The 15,852-nt window shown below is 44.3% G+C and overlaps 1 protein-coding gene across 2 annotated transcripts in view; it reads right to left on the bottom strand.

Moving 5' to 3' along the window:
- Positions 1-368: 368 nt before the first annotated feature.
- The window catches only part of LOC119383234 (Down syndrome cell adhesion molecule), a 33,502-nt gene continuing 18,018 nt past the window's right edge, over positions 369-15,852 (bottom strand). Inside the window, exons 6-17 of one of the 2 annotated variants that reach the window (XM_037651279.2) lie at positions 15,161-15,319; positions 13,128-13,198; positions 11,379-11,700; positions 9,218-9,316; positions 8,324-8,518; positions 6,951-7,268; positions 5,555-5,725; positions 4,654-4,892; positions 3,912-3,975; positions 2,923-3,007; positions 1,701-1,840; positions 369-798 (exon numbers count right to left, since the gene is read on the bottom strand). In XM_037651279.2, the coding sequence (XP_037507207.2) occupies positions 728-798; positions 1,701-1,840; positions 2,923-3,007; positions 3,912-3,975; positions 4,654-4,892; positions 5,555-5,725; positions 6,951-7,268; positions 8,324-8,518; positions 9,218-9,316; positions 11,379-11,700; positions 13,128-13,198; positions 15,161-15,319 (1,934 nt within the window). In that variant the 3' untranslated portion in view covers positions 369-727. Of the gene's footprint in view, positions 799-1,700; positions 1,841-2,922; positions 3,008-3,911; positions 3,976-4,649; positions 4,893-5,554; positions 5,726-6,950; positions 7,269-8,323; positions 8,519-9,217; positions 9,317-11,378; positions 11,701-13,127; positions 13,199-15,160; positions 15,320-15,852 lie in introns of both variants that reach the window. The other variant, XR_007415107.1, reaches the window with a different exon arrangement.

Here is a 15,852-nt window from a genome sequence, read left to right as displayed (position 1 = left end):
ACAGATCAATAGAGAGGACGCCTTGAGAATAAAACATCACTCGCAAGAGCAAGGCAAATCAAACGATCAATCAACGCAGTTCATACCGCAAAGTCACTCACAAGAACACTTTATCAAAACAAGTCAGAAGTTCACGTGAAGATGGTGGCTTGAAGAGATGAAAATTCTTCGAACAGGGGTTGTCACTGCAGCCAACGCACAGCCAGCGCTTCGACAGGTGGCCTTGTCGTTGCTGCCTTGAAGAAGAGAAGACCCATTGTCGAAATGTTGGCCACAGAAACACTCCATGTTCAAGGATTTCTCATAAGAACACTTGTAGCGGAAACATTGGCACATGTTGGATGAAAGAAATCCAAGTATTTTCCGCAAATAACTCGCACACATGTTTCCTTTCCTTTATTTCCGGTAACTTGTAATAGTTTTCTTTATACGTACTTCAATGTCCTCAGTACGTCGTGCAAAAAGAAGAAAAAATAATGGCAAACAGTTTTATAGAAAACAAAGGTCCCGTCTTCACACCAACCTTTGGATGCAAACTCTGAGGACAAAATCGGTGAAGTTGACGGCCGCACTCATGGTATTTTCGTTTGCTCAGTTCACACAGCATTACCACGGTCAAGTATCTTTTCGTCACAGGGAGGCAAGCCACTCGGTGCGGTCTTTCCATTGAAAGCAGTCTGTGCAGGAACATGAACCGTCACTGAAAGGCACTCTGCTGGCGTCAAGCCTACGTTATCGATGTGTACTCTCCGGCACATCGGACGCTCGTAGCTTCGTAGGCGCTTGGGTAATTCTTCCCTGCAAAAGAAAGAGGGTTCAAATCTAACGGTGGATATTCAGTCTCGGTACAATCTCGGTACGTGCATGGATTTTAAGCGTACCCACTAGCGTGAAGCTCACATCACACTACACTCTTCCACTATGGCCATGCTTAGCAGCCTTGACTTGTCTTCAAGCGCACGATATCGAGCTTGTGGTCGTCGGTGATGCATTGAAGAGCGAATAACTCACCATGAGTCCGTGCCTACTGCTAACGTTTTACTTTCTCATTATTCAGTTTAATTTCCTGTTTCCCGTGTGAATATTAGTACAGGATGCTTGTCCTACAGACGGATACAACTTAAGAAGAACGGAGAAGCCCTGCCTAGGTTATCAAAGCACGGCTACCGATCACCTCGGCAACTACAAAAATAACCCCACTCATGCAATCTGCAATGTTCTCCGAAGGCGGGGTCACAGGCCGTCCGGCTCATGACGTCAGTGGAGTGCGCACCCATTGGTGCAGGCTTATCTGCGTCAGCCTTTGAGGAGGAAATACCGCGTACTTTAAAGTTGTATCCGACTAGAGTTACCCTCCCTTCCCTTTATGTCTTCTCTCTCCCACTGCATTCCAGCCACAGTCCTAAGTGACAAGGCATTACTTCTTAGAAAGGATATAATAGGTTAGGACAGCTATACTGGCACAATGATTACTCGAAGTAATAATGCGTTTCATCTACACTTTCAATAGGAACTACCCCAGCATATCGTAGAAGCAGGCGGGCTTGATCCCCTTCAGAGCCTTGCTCAATGTACGTTTTCAGTCCTACCATCTACAATTACTGCTTTTCTAGTGCCCGGCTGGTCCAATTGCTTTCTAGCAGGGTACGTGTAATAGGGGAATACTTTAATCAATGGCGCGACTTCACAGTGGTACGCACAGGAACGGATCGGGTCATCCGTGGTGGCGTCGAGGTCCCAAGACGAGAACTTCTCTAGAGGCACGATGAGAGTCTGAGGAATGGTGCCGCCACGCTCTTCGTCCAGCAGATCCTCAGCGTCGTTCTCGCTGCCCGAACTTCTGCCAATGCCAAGCAATCGAGTGTTAGAAGCGGAGATGACAGACGCGCGCTTATAATGTGTGAAGTATTCGATATCAGGCACGTCAGCCATGTTGCTGGCGATCGTCTCGCCGAGCGTATTCTTGGGCTACGTGGGATATGACCGTGAAACAGGCTTGAGACCAAGGAATGTACAGACAAGTCAATCATTAAATGGAACACTCGCGCGCCGGGCATTTCCAGGTTTCGTTCCCTTGCAAATAGCTTAGTGGCATAGGTTTGCTTAAGACTACTGATTGTTGGCAGTTCTGACTCCTTTAGACAGACTCGTTCAGCGCACGAACAATGCCTCCTCGACCAATGTCTCCACATACACTTCCAGTTAGGGTACCAACAATATGAAAGGTGCAAATTCGAGTTTTTCCTTTAACAGTGAACCGTACTACAAATGGATAACGAAAAGACGAGGAATAGCGTTACTAAAGTCATACGATATCGTTCACATATTATGACTGTAGTTTATTGATCAATTCAAACATGAGAAGTATGGAAGGCTCTGCAACCGAGAAGGTCCTTCAGAAATTCCATAGTTGCTTTACCCACGGAATACTGGACGTAGTGAGGTCAGCAGGCACAGATTCCCTTGGCAGGCAAAACTTTGTATACTGCCACTGAGTCGATCAATAACACGCGACAGTATCATAGTACAAGTTATAAAAATTGGTAATTATGTATTCATAACCTAATGAGAGCTCGAGCTGGGCATTTATGAGGCTTCGTTTATTAAGTCGTGAGGTAATATGGAGCTCAAGCCGGCATTACCTTAATCAAGCGTAGCTGTGTGTGTCGTATCTTCCTTTTTCTTACAGAAAGCATAAAGATTTCAGTCCAAAGTACCGCACTTGAACACCTAATAATTGCGAGCAATCTGAGTGCTGTTAACGTTTTCAGTGTTTGTATAATTGCCTACATTTGCATAATAATGTCAACCGTTGTTTCTTTGTACCTTGGGAATGTGTTCCTATATTCAATTTATATGTGATAGCAGTTGCTCGCTACCGTAAGGTCCTGATGTAGTGACCGGTGGAGAAGCGCGACTCACCTGTCACCATCGTCCCTCCATCTCGTTCTGCGCGCTTTCGGCTTCGATATGTGGAACGGTGAGCTTCTGTAGATTGCTTCTTGGCCTGCAGTAATCAATGCGTACACGTTGTTATTTCCTTTTGATGTGTTTTATTGTAAAAAAAAACAAACATGCGGCTTTATTGAATTTTAATAGATAGATGTCCCTTGAGTATGACGCCCTATTTCGGCCGGAATCGGAGAAATAAAGTTTATTCCGGTCCAATGACAATTCTTGAAACTAAAGAAAAATGACACATGCCACTCGCATTAAATGGGCATTGTAGAGACCAACACAAGAACGAAAACTTAGGCAAGTTTGTTTGGATATAGCATTACGCAAATTGCACGAAAAAAAATTCAACAAGGGACACGATAAGAGCAATAGACATTCTTTAGCAAAGCAAAACTAAGTTTAATAATAATAACATCAGCATATTTGTAGGTAAGTAAGGTTAGAAAGAACAGCTTGTTTACTTCCCCACAAACTTCCTACGAAGTTGTCTATGTGCTTCCTCTTTTTAAAGTTCCCCATTAATTTTCCCAGCGTTCGGTAGCATACCAACTCTTCTGAACTGATTAACCTACCTGCCTTCTCCCACTTTCCTGTTTCCTCCCATACTATACATACAAATTCACCAAATAAAATATAAAATTATACGGGACGCTGCTGCATGATAATTTAAAACCCAAGCCTGTAGCTAAGCAGTTACCAAGTTATATCAAAGTATAGCTTGCTTCAGCCAAAATGTACCTGATATTAGTCGTTAGATCTGCAATACACTCAAAAGCGGCCGAATATTAGGACAGGTCTCGACACGTACTTCTAAAGGAAGCGAAAGTGGGTCAACGGTTGTGAATTTATCACATTCAACAGCATTCTATAATGAATTCACCGCGTATACTGAGATGGCACACGAACTTACTTACACGATACTTGCTGAAGCAAAAAGATTTTCAGATACATACCTGCTTTTTCGTAGACTTCCATGCACGTCACCAGCTCCTCTGGACTTGGCTCCCACATTTCTAGCTGCAATTTTAAGAGAAGCCAGCTTAGAATCGGTATAGCAGGCGTGTCATTCTATGAAAATTTTGGACTGTGCAGTGCTGGTAGAGTGAAATTTACGCTAGCTCACACTTTAACAGCCTATAATTTCTGTAAACCTGTTACAGTACAGCATGAATTTCGAACTTAATAAATGGGAGCAGTGCTTTAGCTCTCGTATTGTCTCATACCATTTATACTATTCTGCTCGTACCCGCACTCTAAGAGCGATAGTAACGTGGGGCTATCCTAATTAATAAAGTTGCTTTACGCATGCTCAAGCAGTGCATCATAATAGCATTCACACATTACGAATGTGCTTTGATAGTTTATTACTTCTTTCCTTTCGAGCGTAAATAAATACTTACAAAGCGTTGACACCCAGGAAAGCAGAACCCTTTAGCGCCCTTATTTTCAGCTTACGATGAGGAACTAAACGTTTGCTTGACGAGTACCTTGACTTCAACAACATTGGATCTGCCGGTATTTAACATTCCCTACCAACTATAGGCATGACGTCGGCCCTCCTATGTGCAGCGCTGTCGTCTTTTCGACGCACACCACGCCGTCAAGGTAACGTTAGCAAGTGCACCACGAGGGCACATCTAGCTTAAGATTAAATGAATACGTAAGAAGTGCAGGGGGGTTTGTGTATTGACCTACTCTCTTGACGGGGTAGGGCACGTCGTATGTGCGGCTTTTAGGATCATCCATGCCGGAACTTTCTCTGGCCCCAGCCACGTTGTTGCATTGACCACTTCCTGGTCCAGCCGCCGTGCCACTCCGGTTGTGGGTGGCGTAAGGCGCCGGGTAGTAGACGGGTTCTCTGGCCTGAGACTCGTGCGACACGGCCAGCATCAAGTCGCCCTTGCTGGAGTCGCAGCACTCGGCGACCACCATTCCTGCGGCCATTAGGGCGACCGCAGCCGAGTGTGAGCAAAAGCATACTATCTATCGACATGCATTAAAATTCACTGACGTAAGTTTGTTGTAAAAGTAAACGAGACCTAGCGTCTATAGGAATGATCGATGTAAGGCCATGTTCCAGAAAAGAAGTTTTGAATAGATCGGTCAAGTGGGTGATTATTTGCTTATCTAAATGCTTTTATAAGTCTATAAAATGAGTTGTTTTGATCACGGCGAAGAGTGTTTTCTCACAGGACGATGCATATTCTTTTGTTTCTACAGAATACATATATGCATAAGCAATGGCTTATTGTTATATAGCATGGCTTCGCTACTCCGACGGCTCAATACATTAGTCAGGCGGACAAGGTGCACAACATTTTAAAGCAAACACGCGACATCGATGTACTACGAGCTAACCTAGCTGCCGACATCATTATGCGCATCTACCCTTGTTGTTTCCCCGCATTATTGTATTTCCTGCGTTGTCTAGGTCGCGAATCCATTAATTCCACTATTTTTCACGACCAAGAAGATATGCAAACTAAAACGCATCTAGGAAAATCCACTCTCATAGTGATAAATAAAAAATTGCGGAAGCAAGTGCTAACAAATGAAACAATTGGGAATAAAAGATCAGAAGAGTTAGCGCAGTTACCGTCTCCTATGCGCTGGTGAGGATCGTAGTTTCGTCTCCGCAGGACGACGCAAACTACGCCCACTACGATGACGAGGACCACAATGGCGCTCACGATAGGCACAGTCACAGTAAGGTGTCGGTAGAAGGTCACTTGAGGATCCAGGAGCTCGTAGCTGCGGGAAGGCAGTTCTGCACGCAAGCGTTCCTGATTTAATCTCGAAGCTTTTGGGGTTAACATGCCTAGGAGAACTTCAAAGCATCGCAGTACTAATCAATAGTTACAAAGAAATGGAAAGCATGAGCCTTTAATAATAATATAATTGCTGCGGTTTTACGTCCCGCAACCAGACTATGATTATGAGGGATGCAGTAGTGGAGGGCTCCGGAAATTTTGACCATCTGGTGTTGTTTAACGTGCACCTAAATCCAGATACACGGGCATCCAGCATTTCACCTCCATCAAAATGCGAAAGCATAAGTTTGATGCGATCACTTACCCAAGGCGACTTGTCGTGAGACAGGCCAAGACCAAGTCAAAGCGAAGATAAACCTTATCGAAGCAATAACTCAGCCTTGGCTGAGGGTGATATGCACTCATGCGCTATTAATAAACATGAAGTTTGTGCGCCGCGGTGATATAGCAGTTACAGTGCTCGGCTGCTGACCCGAAGGTCCTGGGTTCGATCCCGGCCGCGGCGGTCGCATTTCGACAGAGGCGATATGGTAGAGGCCCGTGTAATTAGATTTAGGTGCACGTTAAAAAACTGCAGATGGTCGAAATTTCCCGAGTCCTCCAATACGGCGTCTCTAATAATCATATCTTGGTTTTGGGACGTAAAACCCCAGGTATTATTATATTAAACAGACAGTTTCATGTTCCTGTGAAGCCAGTGCATGTAGCGCGTAGTGTTTTATAATGATTACAACTACGCAACTCGGCGACAAACGCGCACAGTTTTCACAACGACTTCATTATTTCTTATAATAACAGGGATTGCACTATCTGAGCAACGACTGCCGATACACATTTTAATCTTGCATGGATGAACCTTTGCTCAATGTTTGATGTGTGTTCGGCCTATATGAGTGGTAATTTACCAGACGGTGAGAACATGTAGCTGATATACCAGAACAACTCTAAAGAACGGCACGTACAGCTCTGCAGAACAACTTGTCGAGGACGAGTTATGGGTACGCCGTGAGCAACAATTTCACAGCAGAAAGCCGACTTAGGTAAGCGCTGTAACCGGTACGAGCTATTGTTGCGGCGAACATAGTGTGTAGTCCTTTTGTGCACCGCAGTTTAGTCGGTCCTTTTCTTAATTACCACCATCAACAGAATGCGAATGCTACAGGCGCAGTAAACGCCATTGCTTGTTGCACTTTATACAACACGCGAAATACTTCGGCTTACCTCCAGTTAGCGTGAGCGTGGCAAAGCTCAACTCCACCTCAGTCGAGCCGGCGTCGTTGTGGGCCGACATGAGAAGCGTGTACCAGGATCCAGGGGCCAGGTCTGCTAGCTGCACGAGTTGCTGTTGCGGTACCACGTTGTTCGAGTGCAGCGTCCACTCGGTCGAGGTCGAGGAAGGCGAAGCAGCGCGCGCTTCGGGTCGATATTGGACAACGAAGTAGGAGACCGGGCAGCCTCCGCTCTCCCATGCGTCCAAGTGAAGCACCACGAATGTCGAGTTGATCTCAAACAGTCGACTTGGATCTGGCTCCACTGGTCCTGCAAGTGAATACAAAGTTTACCTGGTATCATTTACGCCGCTTAAGATTACCTGCATTAATTTCATTTTCATTTTATTACCTCAAGGACCCCTAACGGCATATTACATAAGGAGTGGTTATACTGGAGTTGTCCATGATATTATTTTACAAGAATCTCGTTAATTTTCTTACGAAGGCACATGAGGCGGTGATAGCAACAATGCGGTGGGGAATTTCGTTGCAGTCATTAACTGTTCCACGATAAAGTGATGACGAGAAGGCGACATTACGTAAATTAGGGGCGAGGAATATTTAGGGGATGGCCTGTGCGCAGTGATACGGGTGAAGGTGGTATAGTGTCAGGTGCGTGGCGAATTGAACTATTGTAGAACTTCGAAAATAATAATAAGCTCGCAATACTACGACGACGCCTCTTCTGCTACACATATTGAAAATCTTGGTACTCGGCCGAGCCAAATTATTAGGTATGTGTGAAAAATATGAAGATATATGAAGCTATACAAAACTGTAGTTTCATTCGCTGTTGTGCATGAAGTTATCCGGTTAAATTAGAGTTACATCTATCTGCGTATTATATTGCGGACGCTATTAACGACGGTATATTATTTATTCAATGTTTCTTGAACGTTACTTATATGTAATTTCTACATATAGGTGGCGGAGTCGGAGTTTCGCGTAACAAGTAGAAGGGAGCAATAGGTTGCTTGATTGGTACGCTATAGTCGAATCGAAATCTCAGCATGATTCCAACATGTGTGTTGCGGCTACATAGGAGTGATGGCTTCGGTTCCTTCAGCAAACTATGTTCTTTCGTCCCCCTTTTAGTAGGTGAAAATTGATGTGCTATCATTCTAGAAGTCGAATGGCTTAGAAACACTCTTTTACTTTGGTCTTGGTCATAGAGTGCTCATTTAGTAACCTGCTTTTGTCAGCACAAGAAAAAAGAGACGTGCAAGAAGCCTCATAGTTTCTTCAACACGAAATCTTAAAGTATGACATTTTTCCGATTTCCAGAGCGGCACTAGGTAACAACATGCCGTATAAAACACTCACGTCCTCCGTTCGTCCGAACGCTGAGCGTCTCGCCCTGGGGTCCCTTGCCGGCGCGGTTGGCAGCCCGGATGTAGACGAGGTACTCGGTGCCGCAACGCAAGTCCGTTAAGGTAAAGGCCCGGCGATCGTGCGGAACGGAGACTTCGTGCCACTCGATTCCGGCGCTGCCTTCCACTTTGTAGTACAACGAGAAGCCTGCAGCACAAATGGGCCAGGAAATGGTGGTTGCTAAGTTAAGCAAGCCGTCGTCGCATCGACGAACCCCTTCGAGTCGGAAATAATAGCTGTTCGCAAAGTTTATAAATAAAAGCCTGGTATTTGCACTCATATCTTTATCTTTGGTATCCGTTTGTTTTTAATTTAGTCTAACTTAGCATACAGACCGCAGAGATTGGTAAAGACCCAGAGAATTGTATTTTACGAAACTTACTCTACGATACTTGATTTTTCCGTGCGGTCACAAAGAAGAAAAATTTCTTCTGATAATCAAGCAAAAAAAAAAGAAAGATAGGCGTATTATCATTGCTCATTGGGGTGACCTGCTCCCTATATAATCTTGAGGGTTTTTTTAATGCATGCTAGATGTTTGCCACTACTATTGGGCCCCGTTGATAAATAAAACGTGATTACCAACTTCCTCAAACAGCAAGGAAAGAAACATTGCTTAGAAAATCATGGATCCTTCAGTTGCCCTAGCTGGGATAATGAAATTGGGGAGAAAATATAACTAATAAGCGTAGTCAAGTTCTCACGCAAAAGATAGACAAAACCCCGTAATAACCATGGCTTAGAATACCCAGAGCAAGGGCTGAGGGAAGAATGTCGTGGAACTGTTGGAAGTAGACGAGGAAGAAAAAGCCATTTGCTTTCGTTTTATTATTCTCTGTTTCTTACCCGTGATTGGGGCTTCCTGAAGATGTTCATTCTCCCAGTTGACGGATATGGACCGAGCCGTGGTACCGCCTATCCGCAAGTGCGGGGCGCTCGGTGGGTCTGCGGCAGTTCCGTACCGAGCGGTCAGATGACGGGAAGGGTGCACGAAAGAACAGAGTGAACGAAACACACGCAAAACAAGAAGGGCGCGTAGATGAAGAACGCGTCAGTTAGAAGGAAAGATGAAGAGAGGTGGCGTCACTTTCAAAAGAAGACGTCTCCATATAGAGACGCTCCTCTCGACATAGACGGAGTGCTCGGTAGACGACAGCAATATCGCGGCCGCACGTAGCTAGTTTGGGGACGCCCTTTAATAGAGGAGGGCTCGCCCAAAGAGACGATTAATGAAAGACGGTTGGGCAGTGCGCCGGACGACGGTAATATTGACCGGTTCCGCCCCGCCCATTGATGAAGAGTGAGCGCTGAATGAAAAGCGCGAAATGTAAAAACACACACTGCGGAGCGAGAATGAAAAGCGATACGCGCCTATCGAGAACATATTTCTTGCTTGCTGTCGGTATATCAACCCTGGGTAACCAACGGGGAAAGCTCATTGAAGCCTTTGCGCTTTCTCCAACTTCGGCGGAAATCGCGTTCGTCATCGTCACTGTCATCACGTAAGGGTTATGTATGCACGGCAGCACGTCTTTATGACTCTATATAGCGAATGCGAAGAAACGTGGCCGTTGAATGAAGGTTTTGGAAAGCATTGGCGAAGGCGGGAAAATTGATGCACGCTCGACACAAACGAGAATACGTTGTCAAGGGCTGACAGTTAATAACCGTCTTAATAAAGGAGATATGAGTTTTCTTACCTCTATGCCTAGACTATCCAAAGAACATCACAACGATGGTCTTCGCATTCACAGGTAACGTTGAAGAGAAAAAAATACCCTTCGTTATGAGAAGTTAATGACGTGATTTTTGCGTGACAGGACGTAGAACGATAGCTTATGGTCCAATATATGTTGTTACGTCAGGTGATGACGGCCTCCATTCAAGCAAAATTGGCGCTTTTCCAGTACCGAGCAGATGAAAGCTGCAGGTTCTCCCGTGATGTAAACCTATAGCGCTATCCGATCCAAGCTAAGGGATAACCCCACCCAGCGAGGGAACGGCTGGAGTAAATTCAAAGAACAGCTATTAATTCTGTAAGTCATCGCTGAAAGTCAGTTTGCCTTGATACTTATTGCCCCCATGGGCAGATATGTCAGGAGAAAGACGCAACCTAAGTCGATAATTCTTCATAACAACGAGCAACCGCACGCTCTTGAATAACTAATAAGCACATACACCTAGCATGAATTGTGCAGCAACTGCGCTCCTGCTGTCGCTCTTGCCTGCGGCATCCGCTACAAATGCGTAAACGAAGTGAGGTCGCAGAACACAAGGTGCCGTATGAATGTACGAAGCATATTGCCACGGATGTGATATCGTGTTGAGAAAGACAGGAAGGTGAACAGGATAGAGAGAGAGGAAAGGCGGGGATGTTAACCAGTTTAGCATAACCCGTGTGCTACACTACACAGGAAAAAGGTGTGGGGGAGTTTGGAAGTTAGAGGGGAAAAGAAGGACAGAGAGAGAGAGAGAGAAAGAGAGGAGGAGCACACACACACACGCACGCACATATACACCACGTCACAGACCGTCAGTCTTGTGCGAAATACGGCATCTCTATCAGTCTATAGGCGCTCTTGGAGGTCTATTGGCCTTAAAAATGTTAACAATGCGTTCGTTGCCTCAACCCTCGGTGGCTTTTCAGGATGACATTAGAGGACACTTGCTAGCAGCATTGGTATGTGGTCAAGGCGAGCTAGAGCGATCGCGAGTGATTGCCTGTGCACAGCGTAGTGAAGATCATCGCAGATGTGCCAGTTAAGGTTAAGAGTGGCTCTCACGAAGTCATTTTCTTGTCGTATAGCTATGGCCGACAACGCTCTTTGTGCTGTCTGTGGTATCGTATTGAGTAAAGAGCAGAATTTTTTCCAATAAGCGTGATGGTGGTGTCAGTATCATCATAGTTATCCAAATTAAAGCGTTTTCAATTGAAAGTAATAAACATATATATGGCTGTAACAAAAGCAAAGGGAATTATAAAAACGAATCGGTATCCATTTCTTACCAAAGTCTAAGGTCCGCACTCTGACCACCTCTGACTGTGGTCCTGCACCTTTGGCGTTGAAAGCCTGCACGGTGACTGCGTACTCCGTAGAGCGGCGTAATCCCGTAAGCTCGTAGCTTAGCCGGTGGGGTAGCGGCTCCGCCGCCGCACCCACCGATCCGAGCACGCTCTGACCAGAGGCGTGGTCGTGGCTGATGGGAGCCGAAAGTAGGGTGGGAGAGGCATCGAACGTCTTGAAGGTGAACGCGTCCAGACTTGAAAGCTCGCGGTAGCCGACGTAGAACCCTTCGACTTGGTCGTCCGCTTTTGTGTGTCTGGGATTCTGGTGATGGTAATCAAAGGGATGGTAATAAAGATTGTAATAAAAGAAAAGGAAGAGGACCAATAATTGATAATGCGAAAATACTTTGTTTTGAGAGAGCTCCATACAGCGCTTCGCTATTTTTGGAAGGATGTCATTGCCTACAAAACACAACAGAATGCAGAAAACAAACTGCAAATCTGCACGGTGTGTTTTGAAATATAAATCGCCTAATTGTCACTCAAAAGTGTGTCCATTTAATATTGTTAGCTTACGTTTATTATTAACCAATCCCTTAAGCTCACGAGTTGTGGCGGTGAATGAAGTGTTCGAGCAAACCATATCACTTTTATTCTATCCTTTTATGTTAACGTTATTCTATACAGGTTTCTATGAAACACATTCTCCTGATTCATCGCATATTTCGACGGATCTCGTAAGGACACAAATGAACGCAAGATGTAAAGAACGTAAGTACTTGTACCCTCCGTTGCCTGGCGGGTGTGTTTTCTCTCACTACGCTAATGTTCGGCATCTGTCATGGCTGGCTGCCTCTACACATTAAGAACGCGCGCAAAACTGAATGTAATAAAAATCGCTTCTTCCATGGCTTTCACATCGCGACCCACAATGCAGACGTTAATGCCTTGAATTAATAGCTAGGGACAGCTGATGCGTTCAATATGCAGGGATGATAGCATCTTCACGATATATGCAAGCAGACGCGTGACACGCTGAACCGATGGCAAAGCACTGGGATTAAATATATTCGAATAATAACTGGAAATTTTATAAGCTAATAACAAGAGGATGCGTTGATATTACAACTATCCTTGTAACCTCAAACCTCAATGTTACGCTCAACATATCCGGTTTTTTTCTTTTTTTTTTTCGTGAGAACGCCACTAGAAATTTGTAATGATCTCATTTTCCTTCATCTGATACGAGGCCTCATAGAAATACATATCGGAAGTACTCAGACACTGAATGGCTCACTTCGCCCGTTTCGCCAGCCATAAAAGTCAAACCTCAAGGCGTCTCAAAACGCGCAGGAAGCACAAAGGGTACCGCTGAGGCTTTTCCTGGTAATTTACTTGCAAAAAACAGAAGTAAAAACGAAGTGAGCTGGAAAGTTCGGAAGCACACGAAATGACGTCTCCCGGAAACCCAAAGACTTGCCGGACAGCTTCGTAATTAAACGGACCAGCCACTGACGTTTCTTTTAAACGAAAGAGAGGGAACGAGCACGAGTCCCAGACAATATGCGAAAGAAATCGTATCTTGCAGTGTTTGCAAAAAGAAAGCAATAAAAGGTAATGTACTGATGAATATGTGTATTGCGAGATAATAATCCGTGGCTTAGAAGCGATAGTACGTCAAAAACACTCAGGCTTTCCTAAACGAAAATACCTTATCAGATATCAAAAGCGATAAAGATATATACTCACGTCAAAAGACACGGATATTGTCCTCGTATTTGTCGCTGTTGCTTGGACGTTTTTTGGTGGGAACCGGGGAGCTGCGTTGAAATGGGCACAATGAAATGACACCGGCACTGGAGTTCGAAATAGAAGGGAAACGGTTATAAGACTGAAGCAAAAGAAGCTACTGCAACCCTAATTTTTTTTCCCGTGATAGGTAAGAAAGATGCACGTTTATGTTGTATTTACCGGCTCTGCCGGACAGAAATGGAGGGGAGTGTAGTTTTTATTCATATCCAAGTGTTTCACCAAATTATGAACAAATCAACGTTGCGTGTTGTAATGGTGTTGCGCATCATCAAGAGTGTATATAAATTTTCTTAGCGTCGACATGAACCACTTTGTTTGAAAATGACCAGAAGTTACGGAATGGTCTTTTGGCATGTCAGATGCATTTTAGTTGTGGTTTCACTGTAGGGTTCATTTGTTTAATTTTCTTATTTTTTTAGGTGCCAACGTATATTTGCATTTACGTATCACTTCTTGCCATTTGGTCAACGAGAACGTGCAAGACACAGTAAACTGTATACTGCAGTACGCTATTTTATAGTATACAGCCGACCCATCTCTTCGTCCTGAAACGCTCAAATGCGTGATCACTGCGAGTTCTAATCAACGTAATTTCATTATTTAAAACGCAGTGAAGGAAGCGATAGGTTTGCACGAGTCTCAAGAGCTCGGCAGAGCGTTTGCGTTGGCGCACACACACACACACACACACACACACACACACACACACACACACACACGCACACACACACACACACACACACACACACACACACACACACACACACACACACACACACACACACACACACACACGAGCGCGCGCGCACGCACGCACGCAAACAAAAAAACCCATGTTTATCTATTTATCAGAATCCTAATAAACTTTACGATACATAATAAGTGTACATGACATTGAAAATTGTCAGCGTAAGTTGTCAATTGCATTACAATTTAACTTATGATCAAATGCGAACATAAATACCAAGTACAGAGTGTTATTTGAGCAATGTAGAACACTTTTTAATTAAGGTTATTTTGCCCATTCTCCCCTGCAGGGTCCCAAGATGATGTTATCATGAGTGACAGTGAATTGGGAATTGAGCTAAGCTGTAATCGCGGTCACTGCTGGCGCGATAATTACAACTTTGAGCAAATAGGCAAACGGTTCCACGGTTTAGCTTGCACCATAGATTAAAATTTCTGACTTAGTGAGCTCCCTTTCCTTATTCCTTTTTGCCTTCTAACAGAGCGCGCGCTATTAACTCCGAGTCGGTCGCCTAGCCCTCCGGTGTTTGCGCTCAACGGCAGGCGAATTTAATTAAGCCCACTCGCTGGTACTTGCGCGCTTCATTCGAGCATTTTATATGAGCTAAACAGAACGTGAAAGCTTTGCGGACAAAAAATAAATTGGAGTTATCTGAAAAAAAAAAATGCCTCCTTGACTGCAAGTTCAATTGTTCGCGTTGTGTACTCGCGTTTCATTGCATGTTCAGAGGACATCGGATGGTTAAAAATTGATAGTATCCCACCCACACGTTACTCATAGTCGCATTGCGGACTTTTTTGTTTTTGTTTTCTTTTTTGCACGGTAAGATTCCCAAATTTAATAGGTTGCTACATCTGGTAGTGGAACCTCAAAGATACCATTCCGCCCCGATGCACAGGGCAAATTTGCCAGTTATAAATCAGTTCATCATTTTCAACGCACATTTCTTGATACTGTTACATCACAGCTAGAACATCGAAGGAATAAATGCGAATTCAGGGTGAAGATACCTTTTTCGTGTTAAGGTGCGTGAATGCGTGAACGTGCCGATATTTTTTTTACTCCGCCACAACAGTATTTACACATTCATGCTCTGCACAAAATTCATGTAGGTTTAGGCGTAGACACTCACAACTGATAAATTTTACTACTTTTTTCTTCACGGTCATTTTCGGCTCATGAACACACGTCTGAAGAGAAGAATGCGTTAGATTCTACTTACGTTCCTTCGATGTAGTGAACTCCACAGGTGTGCTGTAGTCACTGATCCCGAGGATGTTGTCAGCACGCACGCGCAGATGATAGTTAGTAGTCGGTAGCAGTCCCCGCACCGTTGCCTTTGTCTCCAGGCCAGACACCGTGAGGGTGTCCTGCCAGAGGCCTGAAGTACCAACACGAAAGCGGCATTCAAGCTATGTATTAACAGTGTGGGGAACGAAAAAGAATAAATTGAAGGGAAGAATTAAAATAAGTTGTTACTCCTGCAGGCGTCCTATGTGAAGTCCAGGAGAGAAGGGTACTTAAAATAGGGGAACATATCAAAGAAATCATCTCAAATATATTACGACATACTTCACACCCTTCTTAAACCAACTGACAAATAAAAACGGAAAAAGAAAATACAATACCCGGAACGACAGTAGGTTTTGTAAGTGATCATTACATTTTATGTCCTCAAGAAATTTTGAAACAAAGCAATCTGTTTGATGCTTTTAATACCACCTCGAATATCTATTCATCGGGTCTCTAATCGATGAAATACTACCCGTAATATTTGAGCAGCCTATTATTAAGCCACTCGCTAATTTTCGATCGTAGGATACCTGGCAAATAAACATTTCGTGAAAAGCATTGTACATTTGTGACGCTTAAGGCAACAGCATAAAATTTGTGCTTCACGAAAAAGTAATAATA

This window comes from Rhipicephalus sanguineus, chromosome 2, assembly GCF_013339695.2.
Source record: "Rhipicephalus sanguineus isolate Rsan-2018 chromosome 2, BIME_Rsan_1.4, whole genome shotgun sequence".
NCBI classification, from domain to species: Eukaryota; Metazoa; Arthropoda; class Arachnida; order Ixodida; family Ixodidae; genus Rhipicephalus; species Rhipicephalus sanguineus.
The sequence above is the reverse complement of the archived record's forward strand: the minus strand, read 5'-3'. Positions and strand labels throughout refer to the sequence as shown.